The sequence below is a fragment of the Ischnura elegans genome, chromosome 9, assembly GCF_921293095.1.
Source record: "Ischnura elegans chromosome 9, ioIscEleg1.1, whole genome shotgun sequence".
Classification (NCBI taxonomy): Eukaryota; Metazoa; Arthropoda; class Insecta; order Odonata; family Coenagrionidae; genus Ischnura; species Ischnura elegans.
In genome coordinates, this window is record NC_060254.1 from 110,651,275 (window position 1) to 110,664,907 (window position 13,633).

Sequence of the window (13,633 nt, forward strand, 5' to 3'; positions counted from 1 at the left end):
AGTTCTCCGTCAAATTGCACGTAGTTGAGGAATTTGTCCCGTTATTATCCTCGAACATCAATTAATTATTATTGCCTCGTTTCTTGATACGTAATGGATTGTTTTCCTGACATAACTGTTCATTTTGTATTCATTTCGTTTTGTTTTGGCACGGTGTCAAAGAGACAAAAAGTTTTCGAAACCTCCACTTTTTAAATATGTACATATAATTAAAATTCTTCTCCCAACTCCTAATTATTAACTCGTGTGACCTAATTCCTAGATTTCCTCAATTAATCACTTTTCGAGGGTTTGGTATTCAGCATTCATTATTAGGTGTCAAACATATTTAATATTAATTCGTAATTGGCGGCCTATGGCTCCGAGATTTATTTGGCAAACATCAGCGCTCAATTTTGCCCATATTTCATCGAGTGTTTTCAGTACAGAATTTCACAACGTCATTTTTCATAAAAGCTTTACCTTTTCTTAACCTTTGTCCTTCATTTCCAATTGTCTTTCAGTGATTATCCACATTGATTATTTTTCATGTTTATATTTCATTTAAATTCCGCTATTAGCTAGACATCTTTATTTGTTTTTATTCCAAATGATCTGAAGATTTGCTTCTAAGAATTCGACAATTGAGCCCACGTCCATTCGCAATGCAATTGCGGTAACTGTGTATCCAGTTATTTTTCACTTTTGCTAGTAATCGATGCGTGACGTGATTTTTGTATTATGCCGTTATTAAGTGATATGGCTATTTACCATGTATTATTGTGTAAAATGCGTTATTGCTTTTTGCAATTCAGTGTATTTGAAGTATGAGTTCTTACTGTAACTAAAAAGTGGTTGTAATAGTATGTTTTGCGGTCTGAACACAGATCGTTCGAATAATTTGGCTATTTTTTTTTCGTTCGACGTTTCGTTTCGTCGACGTAGTGTAAGTGGCTTAATTTTGAGGATTTCGTTTCCTTAAGCGTTGCGGACGAACCAGGGGGCGGTCCCCCGTGATTGCGATTAATTTCTTGTTCTGGATTGCTGTTAGTCTGAGAAAGTGTGTATTCGCCGTTGAACCCCACGCGGGATAACCGCGTGCGAATATTGACAAGATCATAGCCGTGCATAGAATAGGGTAGTTTCCTTCATCAAAGAAAACGAAAGGCATTGATTGCGCTTCGTTACCCGCCATTAGTTTACTCATAATGTCCAAATTATTTGGTCTTAGAAATCCCAGTATAGACGAATGGCAATGGTCAATTTTAACCACACTTGAAAAAAGTCCAGATTGGCGCCCATACGATGCCACTCAACGTGACGTCACAGGGACCTAGATGCTGTATGATTAGATAGGAGTTTAACATCGTCTGAGATTACCAATGCATGCATGAGGCACACAGCTCAGGGAAACATTTCTTAGTAATCACCTATTAAAATTGCCTATGGTCGGAAAGTTTCCTTCAGTTGATAGGGTACTAATAATAATCCTTATTAAAGCTAAGCGCTACCTGCTAGCAGGGCTGGCGAGCACGCTAGCGCCATGCTCGCCAGCAAGCAGCCGGCATCGTAGCGGCGTTCATAGCCTCGCACCCAGGTAGCCTCACACAGCAGCAGCCAAACGTCACACGGCCTTTTCCCAGCATTCATATTTCGTCGCGTTTTCGCGCGCTTGAAAATTTTTCACTTTTCATTTTCACATTTCATCGCGAAAAATAGATATCGTCATTTAAAAATCTAAAAGCGTGAAATTTTTACTCCAGGAGTTATAATCTTTCGATTTAGGCAATAAAAAAGTAGTAGGAAACTAGCCTATTTCCTTGATTTGAATCGTTAGGTGCGGACTTTTCAAGGGGTGGGAGGGTATGTTGCTGCACCTTTCGCCGTTTTGATGGTTGCCGTGGTGTTGTCGAGACGCCTCAGTTTGTATTGTAGAGTAGCACTTAGGAATTTTTCCCAGTTTCTGCGGCTGATTCTGCAGGTTCCGTACTAAATATGGAGCGTTTGGTCTTCCTTGAAAACTGCAAATGCTTTTTTGAGGGTTAATTCATTTTTTCCGGGTTGTCATCCGAACTTCTGCCGCAGGAATACATGTCTTACTTGTAACTGATGACTTCAGGATTAAATGCGTGAAACCTTTCCATTATAGAAAACGAAAGAAGAAACGTTGTATGGTTCACTAATATATTTGGAAGAACACGGCCCGGGTTTCATCACATAGTTACATCGTCAGCTGTAACTTTGTCATGAAACCTGACGATGTAAATATGTTACGAAACTCGGGTCATGCCTTTACAAATACATTAGTGAAGTGACAAAGTTTATTCTTAAATTTTCCATATTTATCTTGATTACTTGGCACCTCGACCACAAACGCATCTTCGACCTATTTTTTTAAATCATCCGTCCATGTAAAATTCTTCGTATATTCACAGTGCACTTTCTGCGCTGAAGTTCAATACCGGTTGTGATAGAAAAAAATGCTGCTAAAAAAAGGAAGGACGAGGTAGTAGCGAGGATGAAATGGTCGTTGAGAAGGTGAGATCCGTCAAGGTTGGAACAGCCGATGCGAAGACAGAACAATTTAGAGGACGATTTGCATTGAAGCAGTTGGGCGTGGAATAAATTTATAATTGTTCTTCCGTTCACGCTGAATTGAATGAGTAAAGGTTTTTGCACCAGAACTCCTTCAGAAACCTTCCACAATCTTCAGTGGGCTCAACCGTGCAATCAAATGACAAAAAGAAGGACTGGTGGCCATGAACCAAGACTATAAAACCATGTCCGAAGCCAGCAAATTCAAAGGAATAGGTATAAAAATAATCTTCCAGGACAAAATACGGTATCCCAATTTGGCGCTTTTTGAACTAAACACCAATATGACCATAAGTAATTACTTTTAACGCTAAATTTCTAATTAAATCGTGACTGGAAGCACGTAGGTACGTGGTGGAAGGGTTCCATATTAATAATGAAGGACTCACTTAGTTTCTTCCACAAGTTAAAAAAAATGTATTTTATTACCCGTTTCGGCAGTTACACCATTATCAAATACTATCAAATTATAATGGTGTAACAGCCGAAACCAGTAATAAAGTAGAACTTTCTATAAAATTGTGGAAGAAACAAAGTGTCTTTCCTTATTAATAAATTTCTATTTCCTTGGCGAAAACGATAATTCATTGAAGTGCCTTCCGAAAATCAAGTTTTTCTATGTCACTATTAAGTTAGCAGAAGACAGACTGCAGACAAATTCATCAGCATCATAAATAATTGTATGCAAAACGATGAGCACACTGAGACATTTCCCTCTTCGCCGAGGGTAAATTATCGGCCCAGAACATGAGAAACTCTGTGGGAAACGTTGGAAGCGAGTTGTACAACTCATTCGATGTAATCTGTGCAAATACTGTTGTTACCATTCCCCCTTGAATCCAGAAAAACAGACCGATAAATTACAAATACACGTGACTCGACGTCCCGTAGATAATGAATGGTATACCATATTCTACGCTATCATCACGGTGAGGCCAATACTATGGGTAATTTTATCAATTTCGATCGGACTCAACGCTATCCTAGAGCAAAGATTACGGCGAATTCCCTAGTTGAGTAGTAACGTCTCAGGGTATAGTGGACCTATTCTCCGAGACGTTAATCATCGCTAAAGAATTGAGGTCAAGAAAAAGAAATCGTTTTAACTAGCTGAGAAGTTGAGGAAGACACTATCAGTGGACAAACACTGGCGATCGTTAGAATACAACGTCTCTATACCGAAGGAAATGGTATAACTTACTTAGGGAGACATTTACGGCTAGCACTACAATATTGACTGTACTACTACTATGGGTGCTTTCCATTCAGGCGACTCTCGTGTCTCCTTGTGTTAACTCTAGTCAACTCCTAGCCAGCCACGAATGGAAAGTACCGTATGCGCAGTAGTTGATGCGCGTAGAACTTGGCAGAATACGAGTTTAGAACACCGGGAAATTTATCCAAAGGGAACGATGTAAGTGATTCAGAATGAAGATCTGGAATGTTTTTTTGTAGTGGTTACTTTCCTTTAATGGAATTTACTCCTCATAAAATGGGTAGACTTTTTACGGGGAAAATAATGTTTCAATTTACGCAAATAATTCGATTTAGTTATAGGCATGGCAGGTATATTTAAAAGTAATATCACTCAAAATCACAAAATTTTAAAATAACAATAAGAATCATCTCACAATTGTATAATAACTACTGCAAATTTAAAAAAAATGCATTATTATCCCTGCATATATCCTATTTATTTAAAACGTCATTACTTGAACATATCGCACACTTGCCAATGTTTTTTTTTTAGAGAAAGGTGGATTTGACTGATATTGTTCATGAATGTGAAATAGCTCAATTAGGTGCATAAATCATACTAGGGGAGACATTTTGGGAATCGAATTCAACGCTACGTGAAGTCCTTGAATAAATTATGATAGCTTTCCATCCATGGAGGCCAGAGTCACGACCCGTGTCCGCCAGGGGTCCTCGAAACAATGTCATGCTATCCCCAAATATATACACTGTTTATCATTTCAAAGCTCTAGAGTAATAGCGTATTATATTAATTTTGTGACCAGGGGTCGTAGCTTAAATTTAGTGCACCTGTTATTTTTTGAAACAGATATCTCGCAAAAATACTGGATTTGCGCCCTCCAAGCATGTGCCAATTTGAACAAGGGGGTAGCAGCCACGAAAGGATTGCTGGTACTAGTGGCGCAGCGAGGGGGGGGGGTTAGGGGGATAAACCCCCCCCCCCTCAGAGCTCAGAGAAATTTTTAAGTTTAATCCATTTTTCCCAATTGGATTGATATTAATAATAGAACAGTATATGGATTAATAAAATATCCCTCTGAAAGCCGTAAAACTCACCATTATGAACTGTTTATCTTAAAATTCCACTGCAATTTATTAATCTCGCACCTACCGCTCATCCTGTTGGGTATTCCATACCCCCACACACCCCGGTATTAGTTGCACTTAAACCCCCCCAACCTTAATTCCTAACTGCGCCCCTGGCTGATGCCATCCGCTAGGGGAATGAGTGGTGTGCAATGGTTGGATAGATCCGTCGGAAACATAAAAAAACGTGTTTTCCCTCTTTTATTTACTCCGTTTGAGGATAAAAAAACATTATTTTCGTACCAAAATATTTCAGGTGCTGGTAGAAGTTATGATGGATATTCTCCCTTGCGTTGCCATCCTTGATGGACCGCGAGGGCCTAACACCTAGTACAATGAGGCTCGGTATAATTGCCATGAGAATTAAATAACATGGATAGCGTAGTGGTCTGCGCAGTGGCCCGGAAAGCCAAAGGTCCGTGGTTCGATTCCCAGTCCAGGGGAATTTTTTCTCATGGCAATTCTTGTATATTTCACCGCCGTTCACGCGGCAGGTTAAGAAATATTACATGATGGAGGCTTACTTGTTTATAACTAGCTGATGTTGTTTGTTGGAATGCGGATCGGATTGACGAAAATAATGATAACGTGATCTTGCGAGTGTTGGGATTAAGTTGCACTCATCAATGCGGAATTTCGAAATTGGAAAGTGCTGTATGTGATCGCAAGAGAAAAACGCCCCGCGGACTCACCGCAAGGAAAATATTAACTTAAGCGGTCGTTGAATAAGGTTATTTCGGGTTTGAAAACGGGTGAAAGGGTCCATTTTCTCCAACTTTTCGATGTCCATTCTATCTCATACATCTAACGCCTTAATAGCTGTATTCCTTAAGTCATAAATGACATGCCGATTGCACTGTTATCTTCTTACTACCCTAAGTCTCTGTTTTATCGCGTTCCCAGTATTATTGGAAGGGCTGTGACACCATATCGGCTGAAGAGGTATCGATTCTATCCTTAATCCAATTAACTACACAAAATGGTTATGGCTAAGAACATCAAACCAATAAAGTAAATTATTTCTTTATTTTTATCCTCTAAGAATTAATAATTGTATCATCATCAATTGATTTCACAGGCAGATGTCCCAAACACCGAAGTCGTGTACAACTCATTTTGTACATGGCCTCCTCTTTCGCTTTTGTACAACCTCCTGTTTTGCCTCCTCTTTCGTTTCCTTATACTTTCTTTTTAACCTGGCTACATCTTCAGCCTTCTTATCACTCATATCTTGTCCCTCTCTGTCCACTGTTCCCTTCTGCTGTTTTATATGTACATGCACAAGCGTATTAAACCGCATGGATCATCTCACCCGGATGAAAACCCGAGATAACATTACTCATTTTATCCGCCGGAAAATTACCAGATATTTCTCAAGCGGCCGTTGTTTCGTAATGAGGCGCCTCTTTTCTGAGAACCTCATCCGTGGAGCGCTAATTCCATCCATGCGAATGTTTATTTATCCGGAGAATTCTTCTCGAACTGTGCTTCCTCGGAGCGTCACGCGAGGGAGCTGAGAGCAGAGAGGTCCTAATGAACCCAGACGAAAGGGTTGAGGAAAATCGAAACTGCTGTTCGGTCGCGCGGCTTGGATTCGATCCAAAAGCCCTCCTCACCGCCAGACTCCGTCGTAGACCAACCACCACGTGCAAAACTCGAAAAGTAACGTGCAATGCTGAGGACACCTATGACGTACCTATTGCCACCACTAATGTGTAAATTCCTGGTGTGTAATGCTTTGAAATGGGCTTTCGATTCTCCTTCTGACATGTTAGGCCTTTTGGAGAAACACGTAATGGCAGAGGCAAATAATGTATTTGTGAAATCCAAAAGGACACGCAGCAGCTGCTGTTGTTCAAATCCAGTTGTAAATTTCGAAAACAATGCGTAATGGCAAATATCGCTTCTTACTAAATCAATAATATTTTGGTGTGTAACGAATCTCTTATAATATATAATCTTGCTGCACTATTTAATGAGAGAACTTGAATTTACGGGTTTAAAATTTTATTTTCGAATAGATTTGGAAATGCAATCAGATGCTGAAATTTTTAAATCAGCGACATTTTAATATACATAAAGAAATTCTACCCGGTTATCGAACACATTTTCGAACTATAAGTTAACATATCCAGCGAGTGCTAACCTGAGATGATAACCAAAACAGCGTATTTATGTGTTCAAAATGCTGTCATTTCCGTGTAAGCTTCAAGGTTCAACTTTTGTCACCTTTACTCAAACAGCTCCATTCATTTTATGAATCAATTTATTTCAGGGCATCGTATAAAACGGTTCAACCGTAAAATGGCGAAGGTTCGAACTGCAAGGCATTCAATTTCGATTAGAATGATTTGTATTCCTTGCTGTTGTTTCAGTCATGATACGAGTCCGATGTGACATTGTTAGGATACTGATCATTTTCTTGTCTGCGCGATGCAAGGAAAGTCAGTATATCACTGAAATCATACTTCAAATAGGAAATACTTAATGTAATCATAGACCAAGTTGTCAGTTAAAACCTTGTATCGATCTGTATCATAGATAACACTTTCGCGTAGTTGTCCTTGTATTATTACGTATAATACTTATCGACAAAAGGGCTCCACTCTATTCAGAGCAAAATCAAACTTACTGTGCTAAATAAATGACAGCCTTCATATTACGAATGCTGTAAAACTGAAATCCGTCTTTCATTGTTATCCTGTAATTATTCAGCTATATCTATTTCTGTTTTATTTTTCAAGTTCCGTAAGACCTTTTTTGGGGCCAATAATCGCAAATTGTGCTTTTTGCTCCAAAGGTGATGCTCATGGGATAATAAATATATTATATTGTATTATGTATTTGGGGTTCATTCAGGTTCTTACGTATCTTAGGGTTAGCTACGGTGATCTTCATTTGTAAGCGAGCTAACTTTCTGGAATTTTTTCTCTTGGTCAATTAGACAAGTTGTTTTTTTTTCCATTCAATCACGTGTCAATATCTAAAGGAAATTTCCAAGATGTCAGAATTTCAAGAATAGGAAATTCCTATTTCCTCTTGAAAATGAGTCGAGGGTGTTAAAACCGGTCGAGGTTTAAATGTGTGGATTGAAAAAGTTATCAACTTATTTAAGTAACCATTAGTGACTGTTCTTGCACGAAGGTCAAGAATCAACAATCGTCGTTAATTTATTGGCCTACGTCAGTTAGCGACGGTCAATGATGACCAATAATAACGCGTTAATTCCTACCATTGTTGTGCGCGCGGATAGAGAGCGTTTGATTTTCATCGACTCACCCGCTGTATGATCTCGTCGTCGATGTCCTCTGCCAGCAGCGGGTCCTCTGCGTAGCTGATCCAGTCTTCGCTCGGCAGCCTTGCATCGCGGTACTTGACGGCCCTGTGGAGTCGCATGGCGGCATCTGCATCGGCCCACTCACTCGCTGGTCCTCCCCGGATATGTCCTTATCTGCGTCGTGCTCCAGCCGATCTGCCTTGGGTGGTCACCAATGAAAAGAGGGGATTGTGTCCACTCGGCTGTTGAGCGTTAGATAAGAGGCGGCTTGGAAATCCGGTCTGTCGTAACCCCACCGCTGTTGGTGACTTTGTTTGGGTGCTGTTGTCGGTCACGGACACGCTTCTTGCACTTTAAACCCACTCGCATCGCCGTTGCACTGATTTGGGCGAGGACTCACAAATTTCCTGTTCATGGAAGTAAAAAAAGGTCCTTACTGAAAACTTATTTGAGGAGGTTTTTTTAAAACTCGTCATAAACACAGCATCGGGCTCTTAGAGGTGGACATACACGTGGTCTCCCTGATTTGGAATGTTTACTGCCTATTTTAGCCCTAACATCACCGATTGCATTCTTTGGGGAATAAAGGTATTTATTAAAACGCTAAAAAATGTGAAGGCCGACGCTTGTCCTAATCGTAAGAGGACGAACTTCGCAAATTTAGTCCTGATGTCAGCGATTGCCTTCCTTCAAGAGTGAAGGAAGGAATTTTTTTTAAGATGTGAAATGGTAAACTTGGACCAGGGCACAAGTGAATATGAACTGTGATTTTAAGGGTTCATTAACAACTTGTGACCCGACTCCGGAAAAGTGCGTCGGCGCTCGCAACCACAGCTATTCACCGTTGCAGTCTTCATTGGCGGTGACGCCGCTGTTGCTGAGGTTCGGAGGTCGATTTCCTGGCTTCCCTACCAAGTTTTCAGCCCTTTTCCGGAAGGCGTGTGTTAGCGCTTGAAATCACAGCTACACACCGTCACAGTCTTTGGCCACACGCACGCGTTGCGGTCGAGGGAGGGGGGAGGAAAGATGGTATTTTTTTTAGAAAAACTTGAGCACGTGCTCGCATTGGGTTTGCATGGGATGTCTTCGCTGTGTAAGCGTCCTTCGAAGGGCGAAGGTGTTCTCCCCCACCCTCCGCCGCTTCCTCCTTCCGGTCGCGGCGAAGGGTCTCCTTCTCTCCCGCGATATCCTCGTCGTCCGCTCGAACGAAGAAGCGGAGTCTCCGGTGGGTTGGCGGTGGGACCGGAAGTCAGGACAGTAGTCTTCTTGTCACAGCCATGCGTTCCCATGACCTTCCGCCCGCGACTCCCCGCGGACGATGAAGCGGGTCACGGCCGCCGGACACCCTCGTCCAGGCACCTCGGTGGGTTGGTGATGCACGCTCGCGAGCTATTGTCATCTCACCGCAGAGCACGCGGGATTGTCACCGAGGAGACGAACAGCGAACCGTTCCCCCCGAGCGGAATCCACTCATTCACACCATGTGCAACCCCTCCCATGTAATGCAGCTTTCACAAAATTCCAATACTAGAGCTATCTTGTGGACGTGCTGTAGGTGTATTTTCAATCAAGTTTCCAGCCACGATTGTTGACTATTCACGGCAACAATCACAGGATTATCACACTCTCCGCCGACGATAATACTCGAGTCTAAACAATGCGTAAATCCGCGTATTCCTTTGTCTATTTACACTCGTTGATGGCTATGCAAAAGATTCAACAATGGTTGCTAATGGGCGGGAATTTGAGTTGTAACTGTTTACCAATTGTGTCACATTTCACGTGATGCACACGCGCTCTTATTCTCTCAACAATGCAAATGATCATTCTTAAAAAACGCCGCGAACTGAAGGAACTGCAATAATTATTTAGTCAGGCCGGTTGACCGAGAACTCTTCTCCGCAACAATCGCATGTTCCGACGACAGCAATCCTCTCGTTTAGCACGGCGCCCGTGCGAGTCCGTTTGCGAATGGAAATGCGTTCGCCGTGTGGGGTCGTGTGCGAGGTGTCGTTGTGGAACCTGCTCCCGCTAGCTGTGCGAGCGTGCGACTGACGTATCGGCGGCTATCACTCGGCGCAGAGGGGGACGGGGGGGTGGCGAATGGGGGGCAGAGGCAGCGGGGGCGCTTGAGGGCGGAAAACTGCGATAGCCGCAGTCCTTCCTCAAGGAGTTTTTCATCGACGCACCACTCCGCGCCAAATTTCAAACACGATTGCGCTAACCGATCTTTAGGCGTGAAATACCTCTCGCGAATTTGTGGAATTCCTTTCGTTTTCACGCCTTCTTATTTTCAGCAATCATTTCCCTTTCCTCGACGTCATTTAGCATTTCGCGGGCCCCGAAAAACTTTCAACTTTGCGCAATTTGAGTATGATGACCACTTTTTCCTTGATATTTTTCACAAAGTTGACCAATTCTCACGGCTAAAGGAATTATTGGATTCGATTCCTCGAATTATATTCCATTTAACTATGACGCATAGCTCTTAAGACTTTCTTTCTTTCCTCGTTGGACATTTTTATCTATTAGGTCTCGCAGCAAACTTAAACACATGCCTAGTTCATGCATGTATTGACGAACTTAGGTGAACTTTTTATTTACTTATTCAATCTGCACCATTTCAAATGAATCCGAAAATATTGTAAATCGACTCGGCGCCAAATTTTAAGTGACAGCCTGCACTACGCGAACATTAGTTTCCTCACGTGAGTGTAATAATGGAGCCCTACTTTATTAACTCTAGGTAGTTGTGCGCTCCTTTGTTAACTTCGGGGTTGTCTAATGGTTACGAATTTGAAACTGAATCCTCTGCGAAGCTCACTTCAATTCTACAATTCTCTGAATGTTGCATTTTACGACTATCCGTCCTCAAACTTCCATTTCTCTTTATAATTTTTAGCCGCTTTCTGCATTCCATAAACTCCTTCTTTCCGGAGAACACCGTGATTTCACTTCTTCGCTTTCGGTCGCTTGATTCACGGAGCTAAGCAAAGTTTCGCCGATTCACTCACATTTTCACTCTCAAATCCATTCTTCGATTTCAAGCCTGGCGTGTGTTGAGGTGTACGGAGCGAATAAGGGCGACGAGGCAAACGCCGGCCACGAGGCATACAGTGCTTTCACTACTCATTCGAGTAACAGGGTCGAAGGCCGTTATTAAGCTCGACCCGAACCACTCCAGGATGTGGTATTGCTTGAAAGACACTCAGTGGTGCGGTAACTGTTCCTCCGCCGAAAAAGTTGAATTCCATGCCGAGATTCGCCCCAATCCAGTGGAAGATGCGGTATTGTTGGAGAAAAACACAGAGACGATGTTCGTTCAGAAAAGTGGCAGTAGAAGTCCAAGTGTTGAATTCATCCGTATCCACTCATAGATATTGCTGTCACTGTTCTTTCGCGGTGGAAAATGAAGTCCAGTGTTTAATCTTGCATCAAGCCCCAAAACGAAGGCGTATTGTTTGAAAGAGACAAGTTGGCACAGAAACCGTTCATTCGCTGAAGAAGTAGAGGTCCAATTGTTAAATCCGCAACAATCCGCTCAAAGAAGATACGAAGATATTGTTATAAAGACTCACTGTTATACAGTCACTGTTGATTCGCGAAAAAATTTGGAAGTCCACTGTTAAATTCGCACCGACTTTTCTTGAAGAACATTCGATAGTGCTGTTGGTAGTGGAGGCATACCGGTTTGGCGAATGTGATGATCTTCCCTTTGACAGGCCTTCGTAGATTCATCCACGCGACGTTCTTATTCGCCCTGTATTTTTTTCACCCTGCCGCACTTTCCGAGTGTCGCAACGCATGAAAATGGACCCGGCGACCTTTTGCGCTGCCCTCCAGCAAGCAATCGCTCCCGGCGCCGCTCCGTAGCGTGTCTGACGACGCGACGTGGTGGAACGATTTCGGTTGGACCTGCTCTCTCTGGCTCTACTCTCCACTGCTGTGTAAGGCGGGTGAGGGGTGGGTGGGGATTTGCTTGCCATGCGCATCTGGGCTCTGCTGGCGGGGGAGGGGTGGCGGCGGAATGATCCGGGAGTGGGTCAAGAGGGGAGGGAAGGGGGTGAGTTTTGGGCCCACCCTCTCCTACCACCCATATACTACCCGTACATATATCTCCCGCTGCAGTCGCAGGCGGGCGCTGGCGCTAACTCAACCGGCCACGTACTCACTCCATCTGTACGTCTGCGCTTCTCGTTGACAGACGACTTTCCGTTGCTGTTTTTTTGTTTATTTATTTGGACTCGCTGAATAGTCTTTAGGCTGCTTTCTGGTGGTTGATCACCCCCTGCCAAGCACGCTAGAGGTGTCTCGCAGGGATGTAGATAGATAGCTAGAAAAATATATATTGTTCAGGAAAGAAATTCGAATGAAGAAAAGTGAATTAGTACAGTTTGTTGTATTAGATGTAGGCTGTGATAAACGTTTATATGTTACCTCGCGTTCTTCCTCAATTATTGGTTGGCGGTAGGTGCTAGGCAACCAGTATTTAACGTGTGCGAGAACACTTAATATGTAAAAAAGTTACCAGATAATGGGGACCATCAGATAAAATGGCACAGCGCCAAATTAATATGCCGCTCCAACAACTTCTGGGACATACTTTCTAAGGAGGCCGCCAAGAACAGGATTAATGTTAATGCTGTTAATCGGCACACGGGGTGTAAACTTAGAAATGCTTGGAATCCTATTCCAAAGAAAATAGAAACAGCTTCTTTTTATCCGAGTTGCCCTGATAATTCCGGACAATCAGGGGTAATCTGATTGTTGTGATCGTTTAGATTTACATCTCAGCGTTTTTTGTTCAGTCAAACTTATTCATTCACCCTGATGATGGGCGAGTCGTCCGTTGAAACGTTGAGGATATACAACCAATGAAACCGGTGGAAACCCAGAGAAGACTTTGTAAATACAGCTGCACCTTGTAGGACATTTGTCGTATTGAGATCAAGTCTCTTATTGTTGAGGAGATAAACGAATTCGTACAGTTATCCGTCCGACTTACAAGTATACTCGTTAGTATCTTTCTCACTTAATCGTTTCTGTCCCATTTGGAAATATAGTGCGAATCGAAATTGTTTTCGGTGTAACTCCGAAGGATGTCAGCCTCTAATTGTTCAAGCCATCTGATCCTATCACTCATGTTAGCCCCCGAGAATTTAGTGGTACCCAACGTAATTTGTGTAACAACTGTGTGACGCTCTTCTTTAACTCTTTTAGTGCCGTCATTCGATCTGAAAATCACCTGTAACCTCTTGAGTTCTTTGAAACTAAAGAAATTGAATTAAAGTTAGTAAATAATGAGTCAAGAAGCTTTATTGAAAAAGCGCCGATTTACGATACACATTTTTTACCGCATAAACGTGGCAAAAATATACTACGACCACCAAATATTCTATCCCCATAACTTAGCTCAAAGAACATTAGCCGCTCTTTTGT

The 13,633-nt window shown here is 42.4% G+C and overlaps 1 protein-coding gene across 1 annotated transcript in view; it reads right to left on the reverse strand.

The window, feature by feature from the left end:
- Positions 1-12,098, reverse strand: part of LOC124165309 (beta-1,3-galactosyltransferase 1-like) — a 177,438-nt gene extending 165,340 nt beyond the window's left edge. Inside the window, exon 1 of the mRNA XM_046542662.1 lies at positions 8,197-12,098. Within this exon, the coding sequence (XP_046398618.1) occupies positions 8,197-8,313 (117 nt within the window). The 5' untranslated portion in view covers positions 8,314-12,098. The remainder of the gene's footprint in view (positions 1-8,196) is intronic.
- Positions 12,099-13,633: the final 1,535 nt, after the last annotated feature.